The 24948-nt window shown below is 41.4% G+C and overlaps 1 protein-coding gene across 2 annotated transcripts in view; it reads left to right on the top strand.

Annotated features, from left to right (window-relative positions):
* Positions 1-24948, top strand: part of SNTG1 (syntrophin gamma 1) — a gene marked incomplete at both ends in the record, with an annotated part of 197975 nt that overhangs the window by 89493 nt on the left and 83534 nt on the right. For both annotated transcript variants that reach the window (XM_082674870.1, XM_082674869.1), the window contains 2 exons: positions 7801-7930; positions 21828-21866. In XM_082674870.1, the coding sequence (XP_082530996.1) occupies positions 7801-7930; positions 21828-21866 (169 nt within the window). The remainder of the gene's footprint in view (positions 1-7800; positions 7931-21827; positions 21867-24948) is intronic.

Here is a 24948-nt window from a genome sequence, read left to right as displayed (position 1 = left end):
GGAAACTGACATTGACAAAATCCACCACTCATTCATGCAGATTTCACATGCCTGAGTGTGTAAGAGTGTGTGTGTATGTGTGTGTGTGTGTGTGTGTCTGTGTGTCTGTATGTTTAGTTCTATAGAATTATATCACATGCTCATGTTCTCATATCCACCAACCCAAGCACAAGGTGGAAGAGTTCCATCACCACAAGAACCCTCCTGTTGCCTTCATGCCAGCATCCTTCTTCCCCATCACATGACAACTCACTACTCTGTTCTTCACCTCTAATTATCTTGTCATTTTAAGAACATTATATAAATGGAATCCTACATTATGTAACTGTATTGGATTGAATTTTCTCACTCGGCATAATTCTTTGCTAATTCTTCCTAGTAGTTGCATTTTTCAGCTGTTTATCCCTTTTTATTTCCGATAGTATTCTGATAGTATGGATGTATCACATTTTAAAAATTCCTCCCTTAAAGGACATCTGGGTTGTTCCAGTTAATTCTAAATAAAGATGCAGTGAACGTTTTGTATAGACTCTTGTGGGAATGTGCATTTTCATTTCTTCAGGTGAATGTTCAAGAACTCGAGTACCTGGTTGTGTGATAACAGCATGTTTAGTTTATTGAGAAACAGACACATTGTTTGTAGGTGGCTGTACAGTTTTACTTTCCCACCAGCAGGATATGAGCCATCCCGTTCCTCTACATCTTTGCCAGAATTGGGAGTTGTTGCTGCCTTTTACTTTACCATTCTTACAGGTGTAAGATATAGGTATGATATATCACTGTGACCTGAATTTGCATATCCTAGTGATGTTCAGCATCTTTTCATGTGCTTATTTATCACATGAAATCCTCTTCGGTGAAATGTCTGTTTGTCTTTTGACCATTTTGTAATCGGCTTTGCTTATATATTTTTATTTATTTTTTTACTGTTGAGATTTGAGAGTTTTATATATATTCAAGAAAAAAGTCCTTTGTCTCAAGACACTAGTTTCTGTATTCTATTTTCTTTAACTTTTTTCTTACTTTCTGAAATAATTAAACATTTTTATTTTTTAATATTCCCTCTATTATATTGTTATATATGCATTCTTCTGTTTTGTTTTAGTTATTGCCTAAACGTTACACCATATGTCTTCGTCCTTCCAGGCTGCTGTAACAAAATCCAGCAGATAATAACAGCAACAAACAACAGAAATTTGTCTCTCACAGTTCTGGATGCGGAAGTCCTAGATTAAGGCACCTGGATCATGTTCTAGTCCTTTAATGAGGCCCCCCACCCCACCCTTCTTGGTTCATATCTGGTGTCTTCTCACTCTGTCCTCACTTGGTGGAAGGGTCAGGGATCTCTCTGGAAGCTCTTTTATAAATCACTAACCCCATTTCATGAGGACTCGCCCCCCATGGCTCTAGCATCTCCCCAAAGCCCCACCTCTCAATACCATCTCGTTGCTCACTAGGATTTCGAAACATGAATAGGAGGTGGGGCACCAACACTCAGACCATAGCACCATCCATACATGATTTATTAGTGTTTAATGCAATTTATTAATTTTGCCTCTTTCAGAAAATTCTAGAAACTTAGAACACTTTAGCTAATTCCTTTATTTCTTTCTTGTCTTTGGGCATATATATAGATAGATAGATAGATTTGAATTATATATGTAGCTTAAAATTTTATTATTTTCAGCTATTATTCGTATCCTAACTTTAATCTTTCTGTTTCTCTTTTTTTCTTTTGTTTCTATTTTTCTTCTGCTTTAAGAACTTTTGAAATATTTCTGTTAATGGTATTTTTAATGTGTATACTTGTTTTCTTTTGTTTTGTTTTTACTTTAAAAAATTTATGTAGTTACATGATTTAAAAACGGTTAGCAAAGCAATTTATGAGCAGAAGGAAACTGTGTGGATCCAGATTCTTGCATGTTTACTTTCATGGCACCTCAACACATCAACAGCTTTTAGCAACTGAATTAATTTCACTCCGTAAATACGACAGTAATAAGCAGTTATAAACACAGCACTGTTCTGAGTGGATTGCACAGCACTCCAGCTTGTTCCCGCATTCGCTCAGTAAGTACTGATTTAATGTCTACGTAGGAGGTGTTGTGTTTGCTTCTTTCTGTGAAGGAGCTCACAGTCCAGTGGCAGCTGAAGCAGGGGATGAAAAAGAAAAGATAAATGATTGGCCCAAGATGACAGATATACAAAATTGTGGAGCTTGGTTCGAAACCTAGGATATCATGTGCTGGTTGGCTTGGCCAAGTCCCATAATCTTAACTCTGATGATGTGATGCATCTCATATTTAATGGCAACAAAGTTGTGTTACTGTCATATACTATTATGTAGCCTGAATTAGAACATCACACTATGTTATCAGTGGTGAGACAGTGTATGTTCATCGTATAGTAATGATTTAGAAGTACATGTCTCATTTCAGTTTTGAAGTATCAAAATATGACAGAACATTGCAGTGTCAGGGAATCAGAATGGGAAGGTTATTAAGGAGAAGAAAGTGGTTGATGGTATTAACTACAGAATAGAAATACTGAATAGACTGAGAAACAGATTAAACTGAAGGTGACTTTGGCTAGAGTAATTATTGGAGTGAATTGGATAGAAAAAAATGTTTGTTATGAGAAGGATAGTGACGGTAAAGTAAGGGAAACAGTATGTAAGGATACGTCACCCGTAGTGTGATGGGGGAAGGGATAGAAAACTCAAGGCGTCTCCTGCTCGTGCTTAGTGGCCAAGGGGAAGGAGGAGACACAGCGGCCCCGTTGGGTGCACCATTGCCTTTGCTCTTCCATCGCTCTGTCACAGGTGGTGCTGTGCAGATGTACTGGGAGTCGCTGAATGGATGGACTTTCCTCCATCTTCACAGACAGGCCAGCAGTTCCACCAGGACTTCGCTCTATGTGGAGCCGGAACAATTGATGATTTAAAAAATATATTCAACTAAATAACATTAAGATCCTAGTTGATTTCACCTACTCTATGAGCCATGCAGTGTCCCCTTGTATATGTTTGGAAGTAAGATGTCCTTCAGTAGGGGGATGGATAAATAAACTATGTACACCCAGAGAGTAGAATATTATTCAGCCCTAAAAAGAAATGAACTACTGAGCCATGAAAAGACATGGGAGAACCACGGATGCATGTCACTAAGTGAAAGAAGCCAATCTGAAAATCCCACACACTGCTTCCAACTATATGACCTTCTGGAAAAGGTGAAACTATGGAGACCGTAAAAATATCAGTGGTTGCCAGCGGTTGGGAGGTGGGGAGAGACGAAGAGGCAGAGCAGAGATACTTGGGGGAGTGAAAATACTCTGGATTATGTTATAATAATAAATATATGTCATTACATATTTGCCCAAACCCATAAAATGTGGGACACCATGAGTAAACCCTAATCTAAACTATGGACCTTGGGTGATATGACATGTTGATGTAGGCTCATTAATTATAACAAAAGTGCAACTCTCTTGTGGGAGATGTTGATAACAGAGAGGGTGTGTGTGTGTGTGTGGCAGGAAGTCTATGGGAAATCTCTATACTTTGTCCTCAATGTTGCTATAAACCTAAAACTTCTCATTACAAAAGTCTTTAAAATGTGAGGTACGCAGGACAAATGCTGCCATCTTCATTTTACACAGAAATTAGAGATCGGAGAGTGGCATAAAATCAAGGTTCTTGCAATACCTTACAGATTTTAACTGCAGCGGGACAGAAGGGCATTGCAGACAAAGAGAACAGTGGGGAAAAGCCTCTGTTGAACAAAAGTTCAGGGCTTGTGTCGGATTGGTGAATTTCAGCTTTGGAAAATAGGTAACAACATGGTTTGGAAGAGCTTCTGTACAACCTCACCAAACAGTTCAGGTTTTGAGCCTGAACCATAAAACCTGTGATGAGATGGTGCCCCAAGGTAGCATCACGAGCAGAAACGATCTGAACTCAGTGAGAAACAGCACTTTGCTGGAATCATTAGCCCGAGCGGGTTGGTTTGTTTGTTTGTTTGCTTGCTTGGTTGTTTTAGTTTTTCCTTTCCTTAACCATCTCCCCAAATTGTTAATAACCAGATCAAGAATAATGGCCCGTTTTTCAAATACTGCTTGAGTCAGTGCTGTCCTACACACAGAGAACCACTCTCACGGGGCAATCTTTCTTATGTTCCTCCTGAGCACTGGGACACCCTCCTTGCTTCTCTCCTGCCTTCATTCACATTTTTCCATGTTCTTATCCAGCACAGAGAGAACATATTTGTATCATAAAATACAATATGATCCTTTCACTCCAAAGAGCCTGTGTTCCCACGGCCCTGCCTGACTCGGGATTGGTCGGAAATGCCGCCACATGGTTTGCAAAGCTCTCGTCGATCAAGCTGTGCTTTACCGCCACCTTCATGACTCACCGCTGCCCCAGACGCACATCGCAACGAGCCGAACAGCCCCTGTTTCTCACAACCTCTCACGGCTTCACGCTGCCATTTGGTCCCGGAGTAACTACCTCCCATCCAAAATGTGCACTTTCTCTCCTCTGCCGCGTCTAAGCCATTCATCCAGTTGGATCCAAAACCCAGGAGCAATGTGGAGTCTAGCTGCTCCCTCATATTCTGTGAAAGGAAGCAATCACTGACCCGCAGACTTCCTAACGCCTTTATAAATCCCGTGAGCTCACCGTTTTATTTTCACTCTCACTAACACATGTGTATTTTGGTCCCACGTCATCGCATAGCTGCCAGGTACCCGACATGGTGTGACAGAACCGCCCACTCCACGCAAATCTGACCGTGGGAGGCCTCCAGGGAGGCTCAGCCATGGGTCCCGCGGGCTCTCAGCTCCTTCCGGGATGTTCACACCCTCCTCCGAGCCTGCCTGCTTCCCCATGATGTCCCCACTCCCTTTCCGGACAAGGCCATCTAGCCGCTCCAAACCTGTGTAGTTGAGTCTCTACAGCTCTCACTTCTCCCACTCGAGATGCCTTCTCCGACTCACTCCTCACAAATTCAGCATCTCCGACACGTGCCTTCATGTGGCATACGATGCACAGTGAGTCAAACATGAATAACTCAGTTGTAGTCATAAGACATGTGTGTGTTTTCATGTCAACGCATATTATGTTGAAAACTATGACTATTTTTAGTGAGCAGTCTATTTTTCATACAAAGAACGACTAAGTTTGTATTTTAAATGAATAAAACTACTCTGAAATTCAGCAACATTTGAGAATAACTTTTGCTGCCAGAGTTGTGATCAAGAATCCTTAGAAAAATAGAAAAAATGATTCTGAGCAGAAAGTGGACAATCTGCGCTCAGAAGTTCAGATTTTCCAACTGTAATCATGTCACTGCTTTTTTCAGCCTGTGTGTGTGTGTTTGTATCTGTGTGTGTGTGTGTGTGTGTGTGTGTGTGTGTGCAAAGAATCATAATTTAAGAATCCTCAAGACTACTGCAGATATTGTTAAAGTTTAATGTTTCCCGGTTACTACAACACTAACTTAATGGCTAATGTAGTTTATTGATTTCAGAGACTATATGATCAAATAAGATAAAACAAACAAATATTTTTTTTTTACGATTACTGGTTATCTTGACTCAAAGAATTACATTTTCTAAAAGCTGCAAATACGGCCACAGCACTGCAGTTCTTGCTAAGTGCTGGGTGACACATTCTTGCAAAACTCTCTCAAATATTGCATCAAGACCACACATTAATGTCTCATTCAGGGAGCTTCAGTGATTAGTGAAAGTATTGGGGTCCCACCAGTGAATCCATGAAGTATATTTTTCTCATTTTCTGTTAGGGGAAATTGAGATGCAACTCAGTGGACTAATTTGCCAATATTCTGATTTATTCAATAGCAGAGGCAGAAATAGGAGGCAGGCTATAATCTTTATGACCAATTTATTTTGTAAGAGGTTGTATGTAAGCAAATAAACTGTTCAAATACTTCACTTATATTCATGAAAGGGTTTCCAACAAATCAACCTGAAAAGTGGAAACAATGTAAAACTTGATACGTATTAGTGTATAAGCCCAGGTTTATGTAAGGTTAGTCCTTTAGAGTTATTCCATGTGGAGACTGTGTAGCACGTGTGGTTACATAGACGGCAGATTTCCTCTAAGGGCATTAACTCTAGTCAGCTGAAAATATCCAGCTGCCACGATTCATTTAAAGCAGAGAGTGCAAATGTTCAAGACGTGCTTTAATTTGCGGTGCAGGAAGCCATGGTTATGATGATCAGGGAGCGGAGAGAAATGTATGTCACTAACTCAGATTAGTCCTCATCTTCCATGGGTAGTTGAGCTTCTCTCTGCATATTTAAAATGTCTTCCTCGCTCTTGAATATCAAAATTAAAGTTAAGAAAGTCACGTGAAGTTGCAGTGTTCTTTTGTGCTGTGCATGTTTTTTCTTGTCACAAATTCAAAAAAACATTAGTTCAAAGAGACAGACAATCGTTGTCCCCTCTCAGGCTTTTCATGTATTTTTAAGAGCAAACAAAAAAGAATATTTGAACACTTCCCTGTAATCATTTGAAAGTGCTGGTCAAGGCTCTAGGAACAAGTTTCTCTGAAAACATGAATAACGTGGATGCAGAGAGCCGTAGGCGTGAAAGTCTCTGCCACGTGTCCGGTTCTGAAACCCGGACCAGTCTTATGGGACAGGAGAGTGACACAGGCTCCTGATGAAGCTGGGCCAGAGAAATGCCGCCTGGGGTGTCTTTGTTTGCAGAAATGAAATCATGTGTAATACCCACAAACTCCTACTTACAAAATTCAGAAGAGACAAAAAAGCAATTTAATTGGAGAAAAATATATAAATGTACACTATTTACATAGCATTTTGAATACTGAACTACACAATTTTTCTATTGCTTCAGAAATGGCTGGGATTGAAAGATAGTTTGTGCATTTTCTAACGTGCACAGCAGCGTGCACTTTATTGTGTTGCACCACAGAGGCGTTTGGCTACTTCCCATTCATTTGGGGATTTTTATCCATTCCTCTCCATTAAGCTTGTATTGAAACATGCAAGAACTTGAAACAGGAAGGTAGAAGTAAATAATGAAAGCTGTAGGAAGCTGCTTTAAACTCAACAGCACTTTTGTAGACCATTTAGGACGGCATCACTGAATGTTCTCTACCGACAACAGAAACTCAGTAGAAGACCATAGAGATATTTAGGGTGGCCGTGGCGTTTTAAGGAGAGTCTAGTTGTTATTGAAATGCGAACATCCACATAAATTTCAAGCATGAGTATTTAGACGTGGAGAAGAACTACGAACCTCTCGTCCGAAACCGACTTAGAGAAGATGAGGAACAACTGGCTTAACAGCTGACAAAGCGCTTCAGCTCGTGACAGCAAAAGATTGTACGTGGTGCTCGGTATCTGTGCGTGCGGTTTCTGTGTGATCTTTCCACTGTACATCGGGAATGCATTGAAAAATGTCAAGAGGAGTTGCTGGTGGCCAAAATAATGGATAAACATCGATGTGTAAGTTTGTGGCATGCTGGAGAAAGAATCCCGCTCACAGGTCTTAGATATGCATCTCAGAGATTCTCCAAGTGTACCTGAATCTCAGGATGCCTTGTAGTCATTCAGAGTTGTGTGTTGTCTGGGTTCCTCTGTAGCGTTCCATTTAAAAACAGATTTTTTTAAAAGGGAAGTAAGCAAATATGAATTTGAAGCTGCATTTATGTTGTTTGAAAGAAGAGCTTTTGAACACATAACTGTTTCAAGTCGCAAACAGACAAATGAGACGATGTTCTGATCTAATTTGTTCTGACACCTCCACAGGCAGAACGCTTTTCAAGTCATCGCCGTGGACGGGGTCTGCAGCGGGATCATCCAGTGCCTCTCTGCTGAGGACTGTACCGAGTGGCTGCACGCCGTAGCGGCCAATATTTCCAGCCTCACGAAGCACAACGTAAGTAGTGATTCAGGGAGCTCCTGGCCGGTTCCTCGGCCTCGGTGAATTTCTGCAGTACATGCATAACCTTGCATCAGCTGCGAATGGACCACTGCACACCCATCATAAACACTACTGTGCAGTGTTTAAAGAAAATCACTCTGTCCTGAGAGTTTTAGTCCAATGTATCAGCTCAACAGTATTGACACCTAAGTTTCCATTCACAAACATTATGACATCTACATTAGTTAAATAATTGAAAATAGATATTTAGCGTGTGAGCACTAAAATATCTATTATCTGTATCTATATGTATCATCCATCTATCTATGTCTGTATATCTATCTATATATGCATCTATCTAGATATCTTTACATCGCTTCTCCCTCTGGTTCCTCTGGAGATCCCCCAAATTTAGAGTATTAACTTGAAGCAAGTACTGTTTGTTACAACCCATGAATCTTAACCTTCACAAATCTATTCAAGTACGGGAGCTGGTTTAGGCTTTAGCTGGGACCCAGCCCCCTAACCCATGGCTCCTGCCACCTCTCTCCTTCCACGGGGTAAGGGAGTAGGATAAGTAAAGTGAGTGGGCTTCTGCGCAAGCACGGCTCTAAGGCGAGTCTCTCTGAAGCGTCATCTTCCATTGTTTAGTTTGGTGCCACCTTGGATAATGGTAAAATAAAATCAAAATAGTTTTGTCAGAATATTTTTAACCTTTATATTCAACGATCTAGAAAAAAGTTTTCAGGCAGCAAATATAATTGCGTTGTTTTTTTGCCTTGGGTTTTGTGGGGGTTTTTGTCAGTCTGAAACCTCTTGTCCTTTTCGGCGATTCCAAATGATGACGCCACCAGATCGGCAGACCCAGTCTTGGGTGGGCACTCTTGCCCCAACCAGATGTGCCCCGGAGATATCAGCCTGGATTATCCGGGAGGGTCCAGTGTAATCACTAGAGTCTTCAGAAGTGGAAGAGGTAGGAAAATGAGAGGAGTAGGGAGACGGCAGCATGGGGAGGGGGAGGGCTGACACTGCTGGCTCTGAGGATGGGGAGGGACCAGGACCCCAAGAGGGCAGGAGGCCAGGAGAAGCTGCCCACGACGAGGGGACACTGCCGCCCCGGGCAGACACCATCCTGCCCTCACCCTGGTCTCATCCCAGAGAGGCCCACTGAGGCTGCCGACCTACAGAACTGCAGGATCACGGATTAGTGTTTCTTTTAAAGCACGTTTGTGGTAATTTATGATTTCAGTAATAGAAAATGAATATAGCACCTATTTATCTTCAAAATAAATCCATGGAATTTTCTTCACTTAATCTAAATCTCATGGTTTAATCTGAAAATCATACTTTTTCACGTTTAACTTTTTCGGAATAACCATGAAATGCACTTGCATATAAGAGAAAACAACCTAATATTTGTATTATTAGGTTGTCCATGTGCAAAGCAGCCTACAATATTATTTGAATCCCTAGACCCTTTCAAAATAACTCATTTGTAATAATATCACAAGAAAGTCATCATAATTGCTGAGCTGAAGCCACCTGAACAGGGACTGTCTTTGGAGTGGGAAGGGTCTGTGTGTCTCAGTGCCTCGGTGGGTGGGGCAGGGCTGGGAGCCTTCAAATACCACAGAAAGGGGGAGGGATAAAGGGCAAGAATCAAGTGAAGGAAGATGGAAGTATAGCTCCGAACACGCTCCTGTTTGATCAAAGGGAGCTGAAGCTGATGCTTTTGCAGAGGTATGGCTGCCATGGGGAAAGCACGGCTGCAGTGTCAGGGAATCGGTGTGGAGCCTTGGTCTCTACTCACCAGCTCTGGGACTGGGCTTCGTGGTCCCCTTCGTCAGCGGGCGCTGTTAGCTCCAGCCACCGTGAGGGTTAAATGAAAAAGTGCTTTAGACATCCTGGCCCTTAAATGATGCTGAAACATTTGCGCGTTTTCTTCTCTGCAGCTGCACTCTACATTAAATGATTTAATCCATAAACCACCAATGAATGGCCGCATCGATTTGCTTATTGTATGTGAGGTGGCACACCTTTGCTTTGTCCAGTTGTCGTTTGAGATTCTCCATCTTCTGAAAGATGGCTGTTTGGATAACAATGCTGATAAAAAGGGACAAGACGAGTTAAATGTCTAGTAGTGACTAGACCATTAAGCAGCTATATTTCTGGCAGCCACAGATCTACCCCTCAGTTCCCTCATCTTTAAAAGAGACAGAGGGAAGACGATAGAAGACAAAGCTCTCTTTCAGCCAGCATTTCATGAATCTAACCTTTCCAGCCACTGTTTACCGCTCCAGCACTAAAATCAATCCTGAATGATAAGCAGAGAGAATCTCATGCAACATTTCTACTAAGGTTACCTACTAACATAAAGGGATCTCTTCTAGTCTAAATTCTTCCATATATATCCTACGCATGCATTTCCTTTATTGGAATGGAGTATGCTGCTTGAAATGTATCACTTGTGTGTGTGTGTGTGCGCACGCGCAGACAGATATAAATATATATGTATATGTAATATGCCTCTATTCTTTTTTAAAAGATTTATTTATTGCTTATTTATTTTATTTATTTTTGGCTGTGTGGGGTCTTAGTTGCGGCATGCAGGATACTTGTGGTGGCGCGCGGGATCTTCATTGTGCTGCGCGGGCATCTCTCTAGTTGTGGCATGCGGGTTTTCTCTCTCTAGTTGTGGCGCACAGGCTCCAGGGTGCGTGGGCTCTGTAGTTTGTGGCACGCGGGCTCTAGTTGAGGCGAATGAGCTCAGTAATTGTGGCGCATGCACGCGGGCTTAGTTGCCCTAAGGCACTTGGGATCTTAGTTCCCTGACCAGGGATCTAACCCATGTCCCCTGCATTGCAAGCTGATTCTTTACCACTGGACCACCAGGGAAGTCCCAATGCTTCTATTCTTAGTGGTTCAATGAAAATTACTGTGATCTTAAATAAGAATGATTGCGTATATGAGATTTTCAAAATACATAATTCATATTTTATTATGTGAAAGAGAATAGACTCTTTTCCCCAAATGTTTGTATCAATTGAGAATGCTTTCAATGACAAACTAGAGAAACCCTAAATACTGATGAGTAAAGAGTTGGGTTTTTCCCCGAATGAAAAGCACTGTGGATGGTGGCATCTGCTGGAAGCCACCATCCACCCAGAACCCATCCTCTGCCTACACACATAAGGGCTGCAACAGTTCCAAACATCACTTCAGTGTTCAGAACAGGAAAGAAAGGGAAGAAGGATAAGTAGCGCCAGCTACATCTCTCCTCTTTCATCAAGATAAGAGAAAATTTCCCAGAAACCCTTTAGTGGACTAATAATGTTCACTTCTTCTCCTGAACTCAGCCCCATGACGATTCTGAGGGGTGGGTGGCTGGAGAGTGGGGGGGCTAGTCTCTGCCTTTTCTAGTGTTTGTAGTGGGAGAACCAAGGAAAGAAGATTGTGAATGGCTTCTGAGTCAGATAACCAACAATATCCACTACACTGCTTAATACTAAAAACATATTAATTCTAAAAATAATGCATGAACAACCAACACCCCTATGCTTTTTGTGGATTGATCACAGTCCTTCAGGATTCACACACACACACACACACACACACACACACACACACACACTTCGTCAGTCATTTGAGTTCCTGCAGGATGTATTCCAGCCATCTTCCTGTATTTTACCCATTTACCTGCAGGAGCAAAACCCATTACTTGGGAGTCATATTTAATCCATAGAGTTCTGCTATTTTAGATGGCAAACACTTGCAAGTTGAGAAAAGGGAACTTTTTCCCATAATACTGTTGGTTGTGGAAGCTAAAGAAGAAACTTCTATCGTGTCTACCACATTAAAAAGACTCGACAAAGCTTGTAGGTGAATTGAAAGTCATGACAAAATAAAGCCTAGCAGAAAGGAGATTTACCGAAAAGGAACTGGCGTCTGCGATCAGAGGTTGCAGCGTGTGGTTCTGACAGGCATGGGTGTCACTTAAGGAGACGTTTTCTTCCTTTTTATAGCTGCTGAGTCCTCAGATGCACTTTAGTGTAGTGTGTTGCTTTCTGCATTGCTTCTCCTCACACATCAAAGTGCAAACTTCACACTTGCAGATGCCACCCAGAAATGGGTTACAGAGGGTGGAGTCAGACAACGGCAGAGTCAGTAGATCAAGTCAGAAGAAAGGCCGGGCAAGCTGGGCATTCTGTTGTGTGCATATGTGAACTAGCCAGCCTACTCTGTCTCTTAGAAAACTACTCACCAACAGTTAAAGTTCTTGTAGAGTTCTTGATACTGGAGAACATTAGCTGATGTTTACTTGCTCAATCCAGAACGTCTGCCTTGATGTCAACTGTAAAGCACGGTCGTAAGAAAACAGGCAGCTTTACTGACAGCTTCCCTGCCAGCCCTGGTCCGGTTGGGCTCTACCCGCCTGGCCCCGCCCCCGCCTCCCCTTTGGAGCATTCCCAGCCCCTAATGTTCCAGGGGCCTCAAAGCCACAGGCACCGCTCAGGGGCCCTTGCCCCGACACACCCACCCCTCCGCCACCCGTGCCCAGGCCTGGACTTCAACGTGGCCTTGGTCGTAATCATAGTGACAGGAGCTGACCGTCCTGGGCCCACAGCTGCTCCCAGGCCGACGGAAGCTCCACGGGAACGTAGGGTAATTCCTCCCCCGGGCATACCTTGTCCAGTGCGAGTCAGGTAGCAGAAGGAAGCAAGCTAACAGAGGACTTGCCCTTGCTCACTGGATGAACCATCTGGAAACGCAGTGACTGCACGAGGCTCTGAAGGCGGGTCACACCTGGTGAACAACCGACAGCATTTGATGAGAAGCCCTGGGCAGCTCGGGCACATGGACCACTCGCCAGCCGATGCCTGCTTTCTGCTGCCGGCCTCCCTTCCCTTCACCTGTGACTCTGGCCTCCTGAGGACTGTACATCCTCTTCGGGCTCTGTTTCTCGGGAGGTGAGACCAAGGGCACCGAGCGGTCCACGTTCCGCCCAGGAGCGGACGTCATGTGGAAGAGAAGGGCACTAAGTACGCAGGTGAAAGACCCCAGGACGTCACGCGAGAAATCACTGGGAGTTTGCAGTGGCTCCATGGAACGTTTCTTAGAACTGCCGTCTTCGGCAACTGAGCTCAAGAGCCAGACCCGAGGGAGCAGAGGCAGCTGCAGGCCTCTCCCAAGGACCCAGGCCGGATTCTTACTGTGAGCACTGCACGTTCCCCTCCTTAGGAAGCCTGACTAATAATTTGGCAATGATGGACCTCTTCTCTCCACCTGTGACCAACACCGGCGGATAAAACACATCCCATCACTGCCTGCAACCCAGGGTCCCCGCTGCCTGCACACCCCACGTCCAGCCAGGATCCCCGCTGCCTGCACACCCCGCCTCCGGCCAGGGTCCCCGCTGCCTGCACACCCCACGTCCAGCCAGGGTCCCCGCTGCCTGCACACCCCGCCTCCGGCCAGGGTCCCCACTGCCTGCACACCCCGCCTCCTCCGGCCAGGGTCCCTGCTGCTCACATGTGCGCAGGCGTTGTGCGACCCGCTCTAACACTCATGCCAAAGACATGCTTGTTTTGCCAACTCTACCAGAGGGTTCCTGAGGACAGGGATCTGGTACCCTTGGCATATTCCCTCCACGTCTGACATGTAGTCATTTCTGGAGTTCAGTGAATTCACGGAAGAATAAGAGCTCTGAGCAAAGAACGAGACATTTATAAATGGCTGCAACTTACTTTTAGCTTTTAGGCATCTAATTCACAGTAAGATTGTGTGTGTGTGTGTGTGTGTGTGTGTGTGTGTGTGTGTGTATTATATATACTATGTATGATATATACCATATACATGCTAATTGTAAGGATGGCGACAGGTAAAATTGAAAAGTTCTTGTACTAGAAAAAATAAGGAAGTTCACTTGGGTATAACACTGGGTGGTCATCCTGATGGACTCTTAATAGACAGGTTTTTAAAAGCAACAAGGCAGGTAATTACATTGTACCCATGGGCCTAGGGAATAACCAGGGTGGCCAGGGCGTAGAATCCATAGTCTGAGAAAAATGGATGAAAAAATTGAGCTGAAATGTGGGCTCCTGAGGCAGAAATCATGTTTGATTCTCCCCTTTCCTGGTGAAGGCAATTTTACCAACAGCTGCAGAACGGATATATCGCCGTGATGCACCCACACTAACATCATGTGTCATCGGAAGGACTTACATCGACGGAATAAAGATCTCTCCGGGTCCTCACACATCTGCTAACTAACACTGGCCACAAATCTCTAAGGAAATTGGGGGACCGTTTCTGGTTTCCATAAGAATTATTTCCTTGGATAAATCTTCAAAATTAATTTTCATGGGAAAATATACCTTGTGAGCAGGGTCCTGCAGCACCCATCCTGAGAGCACATCACTCACCAAAACTGACGTGTACGTGAGGTTGAAAAAGTGAAAGTAATAGAATTAGGATACAATTTTTTAAATGTAAGCTCGTCACTTATCATTTTTTGTTTTGTTTTGTTTTGTTTTGTTTGTTTTTGCGGTACGCGGGCCTCTCACTGTTGTGGCCTCTCCCGTTGCGGAGCACAGGCTCCAGACGCGCAGGCTCAGCGGCCATGGCTTACGGGCCCAGCCGCTCTGCGACATGTGGGATCTTCCCGGACCGGGGCACGAACCCGTGTCCCCTGCATCGGCAGGCGGACTCTCAACCACTGTGCCACCAGGGAAGCCCCTCGTCACTTATCTTTAAACATTTAATTGGAAAATAATCCCTAAAGACGTTTAATGTAGGAAGAGGAAAACATTTTAAAAGAATATTTGAATATCCTATGTATTTTTCTTTTTGTCTAAAGAGAATGTCAAAAGACAACATTACCGCTTTGGTTTCTGGATACAACTGGTGATGCTAAAATTGAATATACAAAATTAAGGAATTAAAAAATAAGAGTGATATTTAAAACAAATGGATGCTTCTATTACTCCAAATTTTATTTTTAATAAATTAAATCAAAACAGATCTTTATTAAAACCAGTTGTGTAATTATTCTCAGTTTAACAGGCCTGCAACAACTAGACTTCCTTTAAGGGGTTTCCATCATTAACATTCAATTAAAGGTTTTCAAAGAAAAAGAGGGACACATATTATCATTCCCCCCAGCATTTAAAGTGAATATTATTCCTTAAAATACAGTTCATAGGGCTTCCCTGGTGGCACAGTGGTTGAGAGTCCGCCTGCTGATGCAGGGGACACGGGGTCGTGCCCCGGTCGGGGAATATCCCACGTGCCGCGGAGCGGCTGGGCCCGTGAGCCATGGCCGCTGAGCCTGCGCGTCCGGAGCCTGTGCTCCGCGACGGGAGAGGCCACAGCAGTGAGAGGCCCGCGTACCGCAATAAAAAAAAAAAAAAAAACACAGTTAATAATATTTAAGCAGATGTTCACTTTTGATGTTGGGTAAATTATAAAGTAGTAGAATCATCATTTTATTTTCTGTTTGAGTGTAAGAAGTATAATCTGAAAAACACTTGTAATGTGAGTATTCAATGCCTTTATACGTACCTTCAATTTTTTTAAGGGGAGTCGCAAATTTTAAATTTAATTTTAAATTTAAGTTCTAATGAAAATTCTCTAATGAAAAAGCTACTGGATTTAAATTAAGCTTTCAATAATATAAGAATATACTATTGCATATAATAGAGTTTTAAAATATTTGTTTCTTTAAATAAGACTTCATTAATACCAAAGATTCCCATAAGAAAAAAAAAATCACTAATGTAATAGAATAAAGTAGGAAGGCAAAATAAATGGTGAAAATGTTTGATAAAACAACATACATCTTTTTCTTAATATTATTTAACATCTACAAAAGTACGTAGATGGTATGCCAAAAGTACTCTTCTCAGTAATAAATTGTAAGAGCTTGAAAAAGAACTGTCTTTTCTATTCCATTTCATCCAAATGGGAAGATTCTTCTCACGCTGGGTTTTTAATGTGTTCTTTCTCTTAAAAAATTATTCAAACTTCTCTTCCTGCAAGAGTATATCTATATTACTTTATTTTTATATCTACTGGGCATGTTGTTTCCTAGAAAATCAAACACTAAACCCTATTTGCCATTTGACGTAACAGAGTTGGTAAAAATATATCTTAAAATATGTGCTTTCATAATAATTTTAGACTTTAGGTATTTATTAAAGTTCAGAAGAGAATAAAAATGAAAATTTATTACAATAATAATGGTATATTTATTGCTAGTGTTCTTATTAGTGTATATGTTACATGTACATTAAAATGTGTGCTTTTGTTGACATATATAAAATAAAATTACCATCCTCTTGTGTAGATGGTATATTATCCTTTGTCGAGCTAACATTTAATCATGGGCATTTTCCTAGCTACATTGAATGGACTAATAGGTATTTTGCTATTTGTTTAAATCATAAATAATGAATGGATTATTATTTGACATACACATCATTTAAAATATATCATTAATGTAATAGCGCCGTATGAATTTTCTGGCCTATTAATTTGTAAAAGATTGCTTATTGTATCTTAATATAGGTGTCTAGGAAAAGAATCAAAGATTCTACACGTTCTTTAGTCTCATAAACTAAGATTGATGTCTTAATCCAGCTAAATCAGGCGGGGCTGAACTTTCTGTAAGGCTCTGCTTCTGTTTCCTCTGCCCCAAAGGTGCAGCCCACCCTCCCCGCCCGCCCCAAGCCTGGGGGCTGAGAGCATGTCTATTCCCGAACACATCTACCCCCGGGCTCTGACTTCTCCTGGCTTCTCTCTCAGCACAGGTTTACAAAACTCTGGTCTGTGTTCAGAGGTTCTCAGATTAATTTTTTTAGCCTTTTGCCCTGTTCAGATTCAGACTCCAGCAACTGTCTTGAGGTGAAAAGAAGTGTTGCATTTGAAGCCTCACAGATCTCGCGTGTCGCCCCTGTAAACCCAGGAGAAGATACATGCTCTGCTCCTCTGTCTGTCCACATGCTCTCCGTCTGGGCGTCTGTCCCCGAGCCTGCCTAGCGGCCCTGAGCTGCCAGCTCGTCATCTCATCTCCGGAATCTAAGCCACGCTCCCCCTAGTTACAGCGGGAGCTCTCAGAAGTCTTTAAACAAAGTGCTTTCACTAGGTTTATCTTTCCATTTCCATGGCCCTCAGTAGGATGGTTGAGGTGCCTCAGGCCACCCCATCCCGTCTTAAATATGTGTGCATTAAGTATGAGTTGCACTGGGAGTTTGTGGGTGATACATCGTTTTCAAGTAATTAACCACCTTTTCCAGCTTTGTTCTCTATTCAAATTTAAAATACAATCTTTATCATTAACTCAGTAATATGTATTTTAGATTCAATGTTTAAGTTTCTATCAGAAGTCATTGTCACAATTAGTTTGGCAGGGTAAAACCCTGTTTTGATGATTGTAATTCTGTAATGCATTCAAATAGCCCCCTGAGATTAACCTTAAACACCTTTGGGTGTATTTGACCTTTTATTCTTGATGGGCCCATAAAGGTCTAAAAATAGTTGCACTTAGAATAGCACCACCAAATAATATTTTAATTTGGAAGAAAGTTGACATTCAGCAATGGATCTATAATTTCATATTAGGTTGATTGTTATGAATTTTATTTTTATTAGGTTGATTAAAAAGCATTCTGTTTTCTCTTTTTTTTTCACATTTAGGAAGATTGTTGATTTGGATAAACGTATTTCCTATTCAGACACCTTGAAATCACTAAGTCATTTTTAATCTAATTGTCTTGGGTGTTTATAGATAGTCCTTTAGACTATCTTCCATTAATGCCATGCAAAGCTGTTCTTTCTAATACTGTTACATTCTATTTTTACATATTATCTTAAGTGTAATTTTTAATGTCACTGTTACACATTAATGATAAGGGTAATTCTCATAGTCTCTTGTTAAATGGATTTTATATGTTTAATTTTTAACCATGGTATTTGTTAATTTGATATAAATGCTGATTCTATATGATGTAAAAAAGCATTATTTTTTCTTTTACTTATTACATTTACTTTACCATTATTTTTATTACTTTGGGATTACATTTTTAGAGAAGATTTTGCATATCTTTGTAAGATTAAATTATTTTTCTTCTTAGCATAGCCATCCCATAGATGGGTTTCTATCAATCATGTCTGGTTCACAAATATGTCTTTGTGTTTAGTTCTCACTGTCTCTGAAAGTTAAAGTAAATGTCAAATTTACATATTGAGGTTTGTCATAACAATTAAATTTCCAGAATTGAATTTCTGATAAAAGTAGAACACTGTGTTATATTTTGGCATAGCAAGAATATGTCAGGTCTTAGTACCAACTGTTCCCTTTAGTCCAAAATGTGTATTAATCTAATGATTGCCATTATTTTTGCATTTCTGTTGATTTTACTCACGTGGAAATCATTAGCAAAGTGGATAAATGGGGTTCTTTCAATCAATTACAAAGCTCTGAGATGATACTAAGAAAGAGGATTAAATCAGATGCTAGTTCAGAAGAATCAGGATCTCTGAGCCAGTTGTAGATTTCCGGGTCAGAAAGGCGGGCATCCCAGGGGCCCCAGGCAAGGGTGGCAGCAGAAGGAACAGAGGCCCCCTCCCCCTCCCACCCCCACCCCCACCCCACGCTGTGATTCAGGGTGGGGCTTCGGAGGAGGTGGGGCCAACACAGGACACACCCCACAGGACAGCCGGCTGTGACTGACAGTGCTGGTCGGTCACGTGGGCACAGAGGGGAGATGAGGTGGAAAAGACCTTCTGCAGTCAAGGGTTCTGCAGCAAGGAACACAGCTGGACCCACACACAGGGCCCAAGAGAAGGTCACCGGCCACTTCTGCTTGGGTTTTCATGGCAGACCTGGTTCTTGGTTATGCAGTCCTCTGTGCACCTCAGGTAAACATACAAAAAAAGAAAGAAGACTCTTGCCAGGTGAAAAAGTGCGAGGGAGACAGAGGGAGCGAGGGCGGGTGGGAGTGAGGGAGCCAGCAGGTGGGCAGGGGGTGGGAGGTTGGTGAGAGCCAAGCCAGAGCCAGGCTATACCCCGAGTTCTGTACAGAGGGGACCCCGCCCCCCCTCACCCTGCGGAGACCACATCCCCGTAAACTCCCTGCGGAGACGTTCCTCCCGGGTGGCCAAGCGTCACCGTGGTCTCTGATGCTCTGACGTGTGTGGTCCCACTGGCGTCTCCAGCTCACAGCTCAGGAAGCTGCGTCTAGTCCTCCAGCGTTGCTGGGATTTTCTCACCAGCCTCGCAGGCAGGAGACATCTCGGAGCCTCTCCTGCAGATGGAAACACATCCTCTGCCTTCAGCTCTCCCGTCATTTGGAAACCACCCTTGACATGGGGATTCCATGAGCACCGGGGGAAGAGTCCAGAGCTCTCTCCACTGGGACCCCCAGACTGTGTTTTTCTGTGTCCAGTCCCTCAAGACTTGACCTAAGGCGACAAGTTGCAGGAGCCCAGATCCCTCGCCCCGCTCCCCCTCTGTATTTTTGTATCCACCGAGGAACTAGTCTTCCTCTGAAGTGAGAACTTGCTTTTAAATCATCAGCATTCTTTTCCTTCCCGTTATGGTATAAACTCTAGGTATCGAAGCCATTACAATTACTATAGACCTTCAAAGCTAGGAATTTAGATTTTTTTTTTAGAAGTAACTTGCATTCAAGACTAAGCTAGAGGTCAAATACAAGAGTTTGACTCTGTTCTGAGATATTCTGTCTCTTCACTTGTTCAACAAATATTGATTTTGCCCCTACTAAGACCCAGGCCGACGTCTAGGTGCTAGAAGTGATGTATTTAATGAAACAGACAGAAATCTATGACCTCGTGCTCTTGTTTTCTGGGGAATCATAATACAAAAATAAGTTAAAATAAAATAAACAGTATTAGATAATGCTAAGTGATAGAAGGAAAAAATCAGAAAAAGGCCATTTATAGCGGTGCACCGTTTGACATCTCTACCTTGCTACCTCTAAGCAAGGGTTGTAAAGAAACCTCAAATTTCTTTCTTTCTTGTTCACACCGTGGTAACTTAAAAGAATTCATTTGTTTTCTTTTGATCCTTTCACCCATTTTAATGAAGAATTTTGTTCAGGTTACCGTTTTTAATCTCAATTTTAAATTGTTCAACATATTCTCTGGTTGGACTCTATGAACCCAGATTAGCCACATTGTTCCCACCCTAAAAACCTAGAGCTGTAGGTTACCAATGTGGTATGTGTGCTTGTGTTTGTGCTATAAATCAGAAAATATCTGTCTAGTTCATTTAGGTACTGTGATTTTCTATTTAGAAGGAGATGTTCCAGTATGATTCAGAAAAAAATAGAAATCGGAGCACTGTGTGTTATTTTCTTGAACTAACCTGGAGGAGCCCATTGAAGCAAATTTGATGGCAGAGGCTTGATCGTGAAAACCAGTCTCCATTGAATGTCGTTTTAAGTAAATACTGTGCCAAGAAGTGTCGTTTATTTACCTTCAGTCATACATGTTATGTCCTTCGTAGAACTAAAATTACATGTTAGGGGAGCTAAAACATACACAGCTAGATAGTACTCACTCTAAGACAGTGGTCCACATAAAATGCTGGTAGGATTTTATAGCAATCCTTAAAAACTAGTAAAAAGCATAGTTCCACGAAGTATTCAATATGAGTTTTTGGACTGGTAGTGAAACATGCTTAGGGGTCTGCTCTTCTCTGCCATCTCCAGACTATCCTGATTTTAGCTGAAGGCACCGATAGTTCTGGAGATTTCCTGCACTGATTCCTCACCAGAGCGAAAACTACTTGGAAATGATTGTAGCGATGTTAGAAGGATATGATATTTGTGCATGACCCTGCAGAGATCACACACCTATGCTCAAATTTTCTTTTCTTTCACATTTTAAGTGACATATATCCTGCCAGTAAGTCTGTTCTCGTACATGAGCCATTTGTGCCTCCAACTTTGTGCCTCACGTTCATCAAATTTCCTCTTAATTCACGTTTATCAGTAAGACAAAGGGAAATAAAACTAAAAAAGGAAAACCAAAATAATTCAACAAAACATATTCTAAGTGAAAACAGTCTGTGTTTAGTCTGATGTAAGAGTGTATCACACAGGGAGCATCATTTAAGCTTCTCTAGAAAACCAATGAAAAATAATAATTGGTTTTAATTAGTAAAAATTCTGTTGAACAAAGATTTTTTGTATTATAAGGTCATTTGTCTAAATCTGATACTCATTTTCATTTGGCTTTTAAAGTTTGTTTACATGACTTAATACAGAGGAAACTCTTTCTCTGAAGACTTATTTTAAATTCTTATGACCTGCCAATAAATTGTCTTAAAGTAAATGTTTATTTTATTTGAGGTCCTGACTAAAACTATTTCGGTACGTGTACATTATCCTTTAGTGTTTGAATATTCCATTTCTTCTGTTCTCTTAAGTGTTAAAACAGATCGAGTATAATATGATTTCAAAGTGAAAAAATAAATTATAAAAAGTTACTCTAGGGCCTTCCCTGGCGGTCCAGTGGTTGAGACTCTGTGCTTCCACTGCAGGGGGCACAGGTTCGATCCCTGGTTGGGGAACTAAGATCCCACGTGCCGCGCGGCAAAGGTACTCCTTATTCTCAGCAGATTCTCACTTAACATTTTATGGAAACATAGGCTTTTCATTTCTTATAAAGAGAAAATTGTTAGATGGAAATCTTTCCAAAATGTTTCTATATGAAATTTGGGATAATTTTGATAGTCAAAATACAAAAAAAGTTCGTAATTCGTGTTAGATATGCAATGATTTTAGTAAGTCAACGTAAGTATCAGTTTACATAAACTCACTAAAAATAGATTCTCATAAAATTTGGGAGATCTCGTGTTCTCACTTTTATTGTTTATTTATTATTACAGATTAGAAAAATCAACAGAAACTTCCCTGTAAACCAGCAGGTAAGATGGAGAAACACTCGCAAAACCGAGTCGTAGGTTTCTTTCATTTTATCTATTACGTTAATAGAAGATAATCTTGATTGCATTTACTTTTATGTGGAAATAATTGGTACTGTCATTTGCCATCTTCAGGAAAATACATAATTTATTAGATTTCTTTCATATTATTTAATATACCTGGTTTTTCTAATCATACTAATAAGAAAAGCTTTTGAGCTAAGTGAATTAAGTCAAAACTATTTTGACAAAACAATTGTATTTATCTGAACGCAGTGCTGAAGAACTTTGACAGCTGTTTACATAAGACAGTTTTACTGTATCTTAAACATTTGGGAGACCTATGTTTAGTTGACCTAAAAGTTAAAGGGAATTTTCAAAATTGGCTGATGGTGTTGAAAATGAGGCTAAATTAATGTGTGGAATGAAAATAATGTCCGATTAACCAAGCTAAGAATTTAGTTGACTTATTGGACTAATAATTGATCTTAGAATAAAATAATTGATTATAAAAATAATTGGTTCCACTTACAATTTTATTTTGCTAAACTTAACTTTCATTGCTTCCGTAAACATAATATAAGCATTAATCAGAATAAGAAAAGGAAGCGCAGGTTCAGCTTGTGGAATCAGAGTCACCCTGTCTGGCACGTGTGACAGTGGCAGGGAACCCATGGCTGGACACAGACGTCTGACACTTGACATCAACCTCAGTTTGCAACCGCTGATCAAAATCTAAACACCTGCGATATTGATTCATAGATGGTACACCCGGCGCAAGTTAATTTCCATGGTAAAATTTTAAAAATAATCTTCAGCTTGTCAAAACAGGTTGCTTTTCTTATCTAAGCCTCAGCTCCCTCATCTGTAGCATTTGTGTAAGTCTAACTATCTCACATGTTTATTTTTGAAAAGTAAATGATAACATGTAAATTTCTTAATATATGCCATTATTTGCACTAGTGTATTAAGTGTTTAAGTGTGTTCTTTGCAGTAGAGAATTTATGTTCTGGTATAAGTTGTATCATTAACGACGCCCAGGCTGCCCGCAGAGCCACGTGTGACCGAGCTAGGAGTGATCAGAGCCTTGGAGAGCGCACTGCGCCTACAGCTCTGACCTGTCTTCCCCTTGGTGTGGCCCCGGGTACCCGGCACGCCTCCTCGGGCCCCGCATCTGAGCCAGCCGGTGCTCTGGGTAGACACACAGCAGTATGGGTGTGTTTGGGGCCTTGTTCATAGCACAGAGACCAGGCTCCAGCCCAGAGCATCTGATGCACTAGCTCCGGGATGATGCCTGGGAAACTGGCTTTGTTGCTCCCATCCCGTCCCAGGTGATTCTGAGGCTGGGAGTGCACAGGTGACATCTGGGAAAAACAGTTTAACAGTTTCGCAGGGCTAAAGCAGAGGGGAAAAGTCATTAAGGATAAGTTATTCAAATAGAAGCCTCAGCCGTGAGGGAAGATTGCCAGGCCCAGGACTAGACAGGGTCGTTTCATAGTCACAGATCTATGAAAATGTAGACCTACTCATTTGGGGAATCCTTGTCAAAAATATGAATGAAGAATATTTCCTTAAAAATGACTCTAATGTTTGTGTTATCACTTCCCTTGCCCTTTAGACCCTAAACATGTGAAGTGTTTTTTGTTTTGTTTTGTTTTTTGCGGTTCGCGGGCCTCTCACTGTTGTGGCCTCTCCCGTTGCGGAGCACAGGCTCTGGACGCGCAGGCTCAGCGGCCATGGCTCACGGGCCCAGCCGCTCTGCGGCATGTGGGATCTTCCCGGACCGGGGCACGAACCCGCGTCCCCTGCATCGGCAGGCAGACTCTCAACCACTGCGCCACCAGGGAAGCCTGAAGTATTAATATTTAGTGTAATTTAATTACTGTGAATAGATATTATTTATTAACATTAAAAACTTGGATTTGTTGTAATGACAGAAACTAAGGTTTTTTAAATGAAAATGATTTGTATTTCTTACACGCTGTATAATAGTATATTTTGTTCCATGAGCAAAACAATAAAGGCAGTACATGTTTCAAAGCATATGCAAAATATAACAAAAAATTAGTACTTAATAAAAAGCTTAAAGGATTATGGTAATGTAATGTTTAAAGATAAATAGAGATGTTGGGGAGAAGTTTTCCTCTAGATAAAATGATGTAGTATATTTAGAAGTTAATAAATATTCAATATTCTATGATAATACATTAGAAGGAAAGGGGCTCTGGAATAGATGCAGCTGTGGCTGGAAGAAGGAAAACAGAAATAAACCCTTGTTAGCTTTTTTTTTTGACGATTTAAGGCAGTTCAATTAAAACCTCTTCGGGTTTCCATGTGGAGAAGCTCTTCTGCTAAACCTTTTATAGGGACTTGAAAAGCGGTTTCTGATGTATGTCAGATCACGCACTGCGGGTAGAGAGATGAGAAATCCTCCTTTCACAAGAACTCACCAATAGCTTCCATTCACTCTGAATAACAGCAAAGTCTTTACAAGAAAGCATCATTTAGAGTTCAATCAAGAGGCAGAAGCCACTCCAGTTATTTGAACAGAGAGGATTTAATGTACAGAATTTTAACTAGATATCAAGTGTTAAACATGTGAATGAAAAGGTGGAAAAAAATCACTACGGTTTTCACGGAGGTAGCAGGAAGCAGCCTCACAGGTAGGTCTGATGCGATGCTGAATTCTGTTTGCTAGTAGTCTGTTGAGGATTTTTACATCTGTAATTCATCAAAGTATCAGTATTTAGTTTTCTTTTTTTTATAGGTTCTTTATCTGGCTTTCATATAGGAATAATGCTATCGTCATAGAATGGAGGTATTCCCTCCTCTGCAATTTTTTGGAAGAATTCGAGAGAGATTGGTGCTCATGTTTTTTAAATCTTACGTAGGATTCACCAGTGAAGCCACCTTGTCTTGAACTTGTCTCTTTGGGGAGGTTTTGATTCCTGATTCAGTCTCCTTACTATTTACACGTCTCTTCAGATTTTCTGTTTCTTCACGATCCAGTGTTGGCAGTTTGTGTGTTTCTAGGGATTCTCCCATTTAACCTACGTTATCCAGTGTACCCGCCTACAATTATTTA

This window comes from Grampus griseus (assembly GCF_964374135.1).
Source record: "Grampus griseus genome assembly, chromosome: 17".
NCBI classification, from domain to species: Eukaryota; Metazoa; Chordata; class Mammalia; order Artiodactyla; family Delphinidae; genus Grampus; species Grampus griseus.
This window is presented reverse-complemented; position numbering and strand designations above follow the sequence as displayed.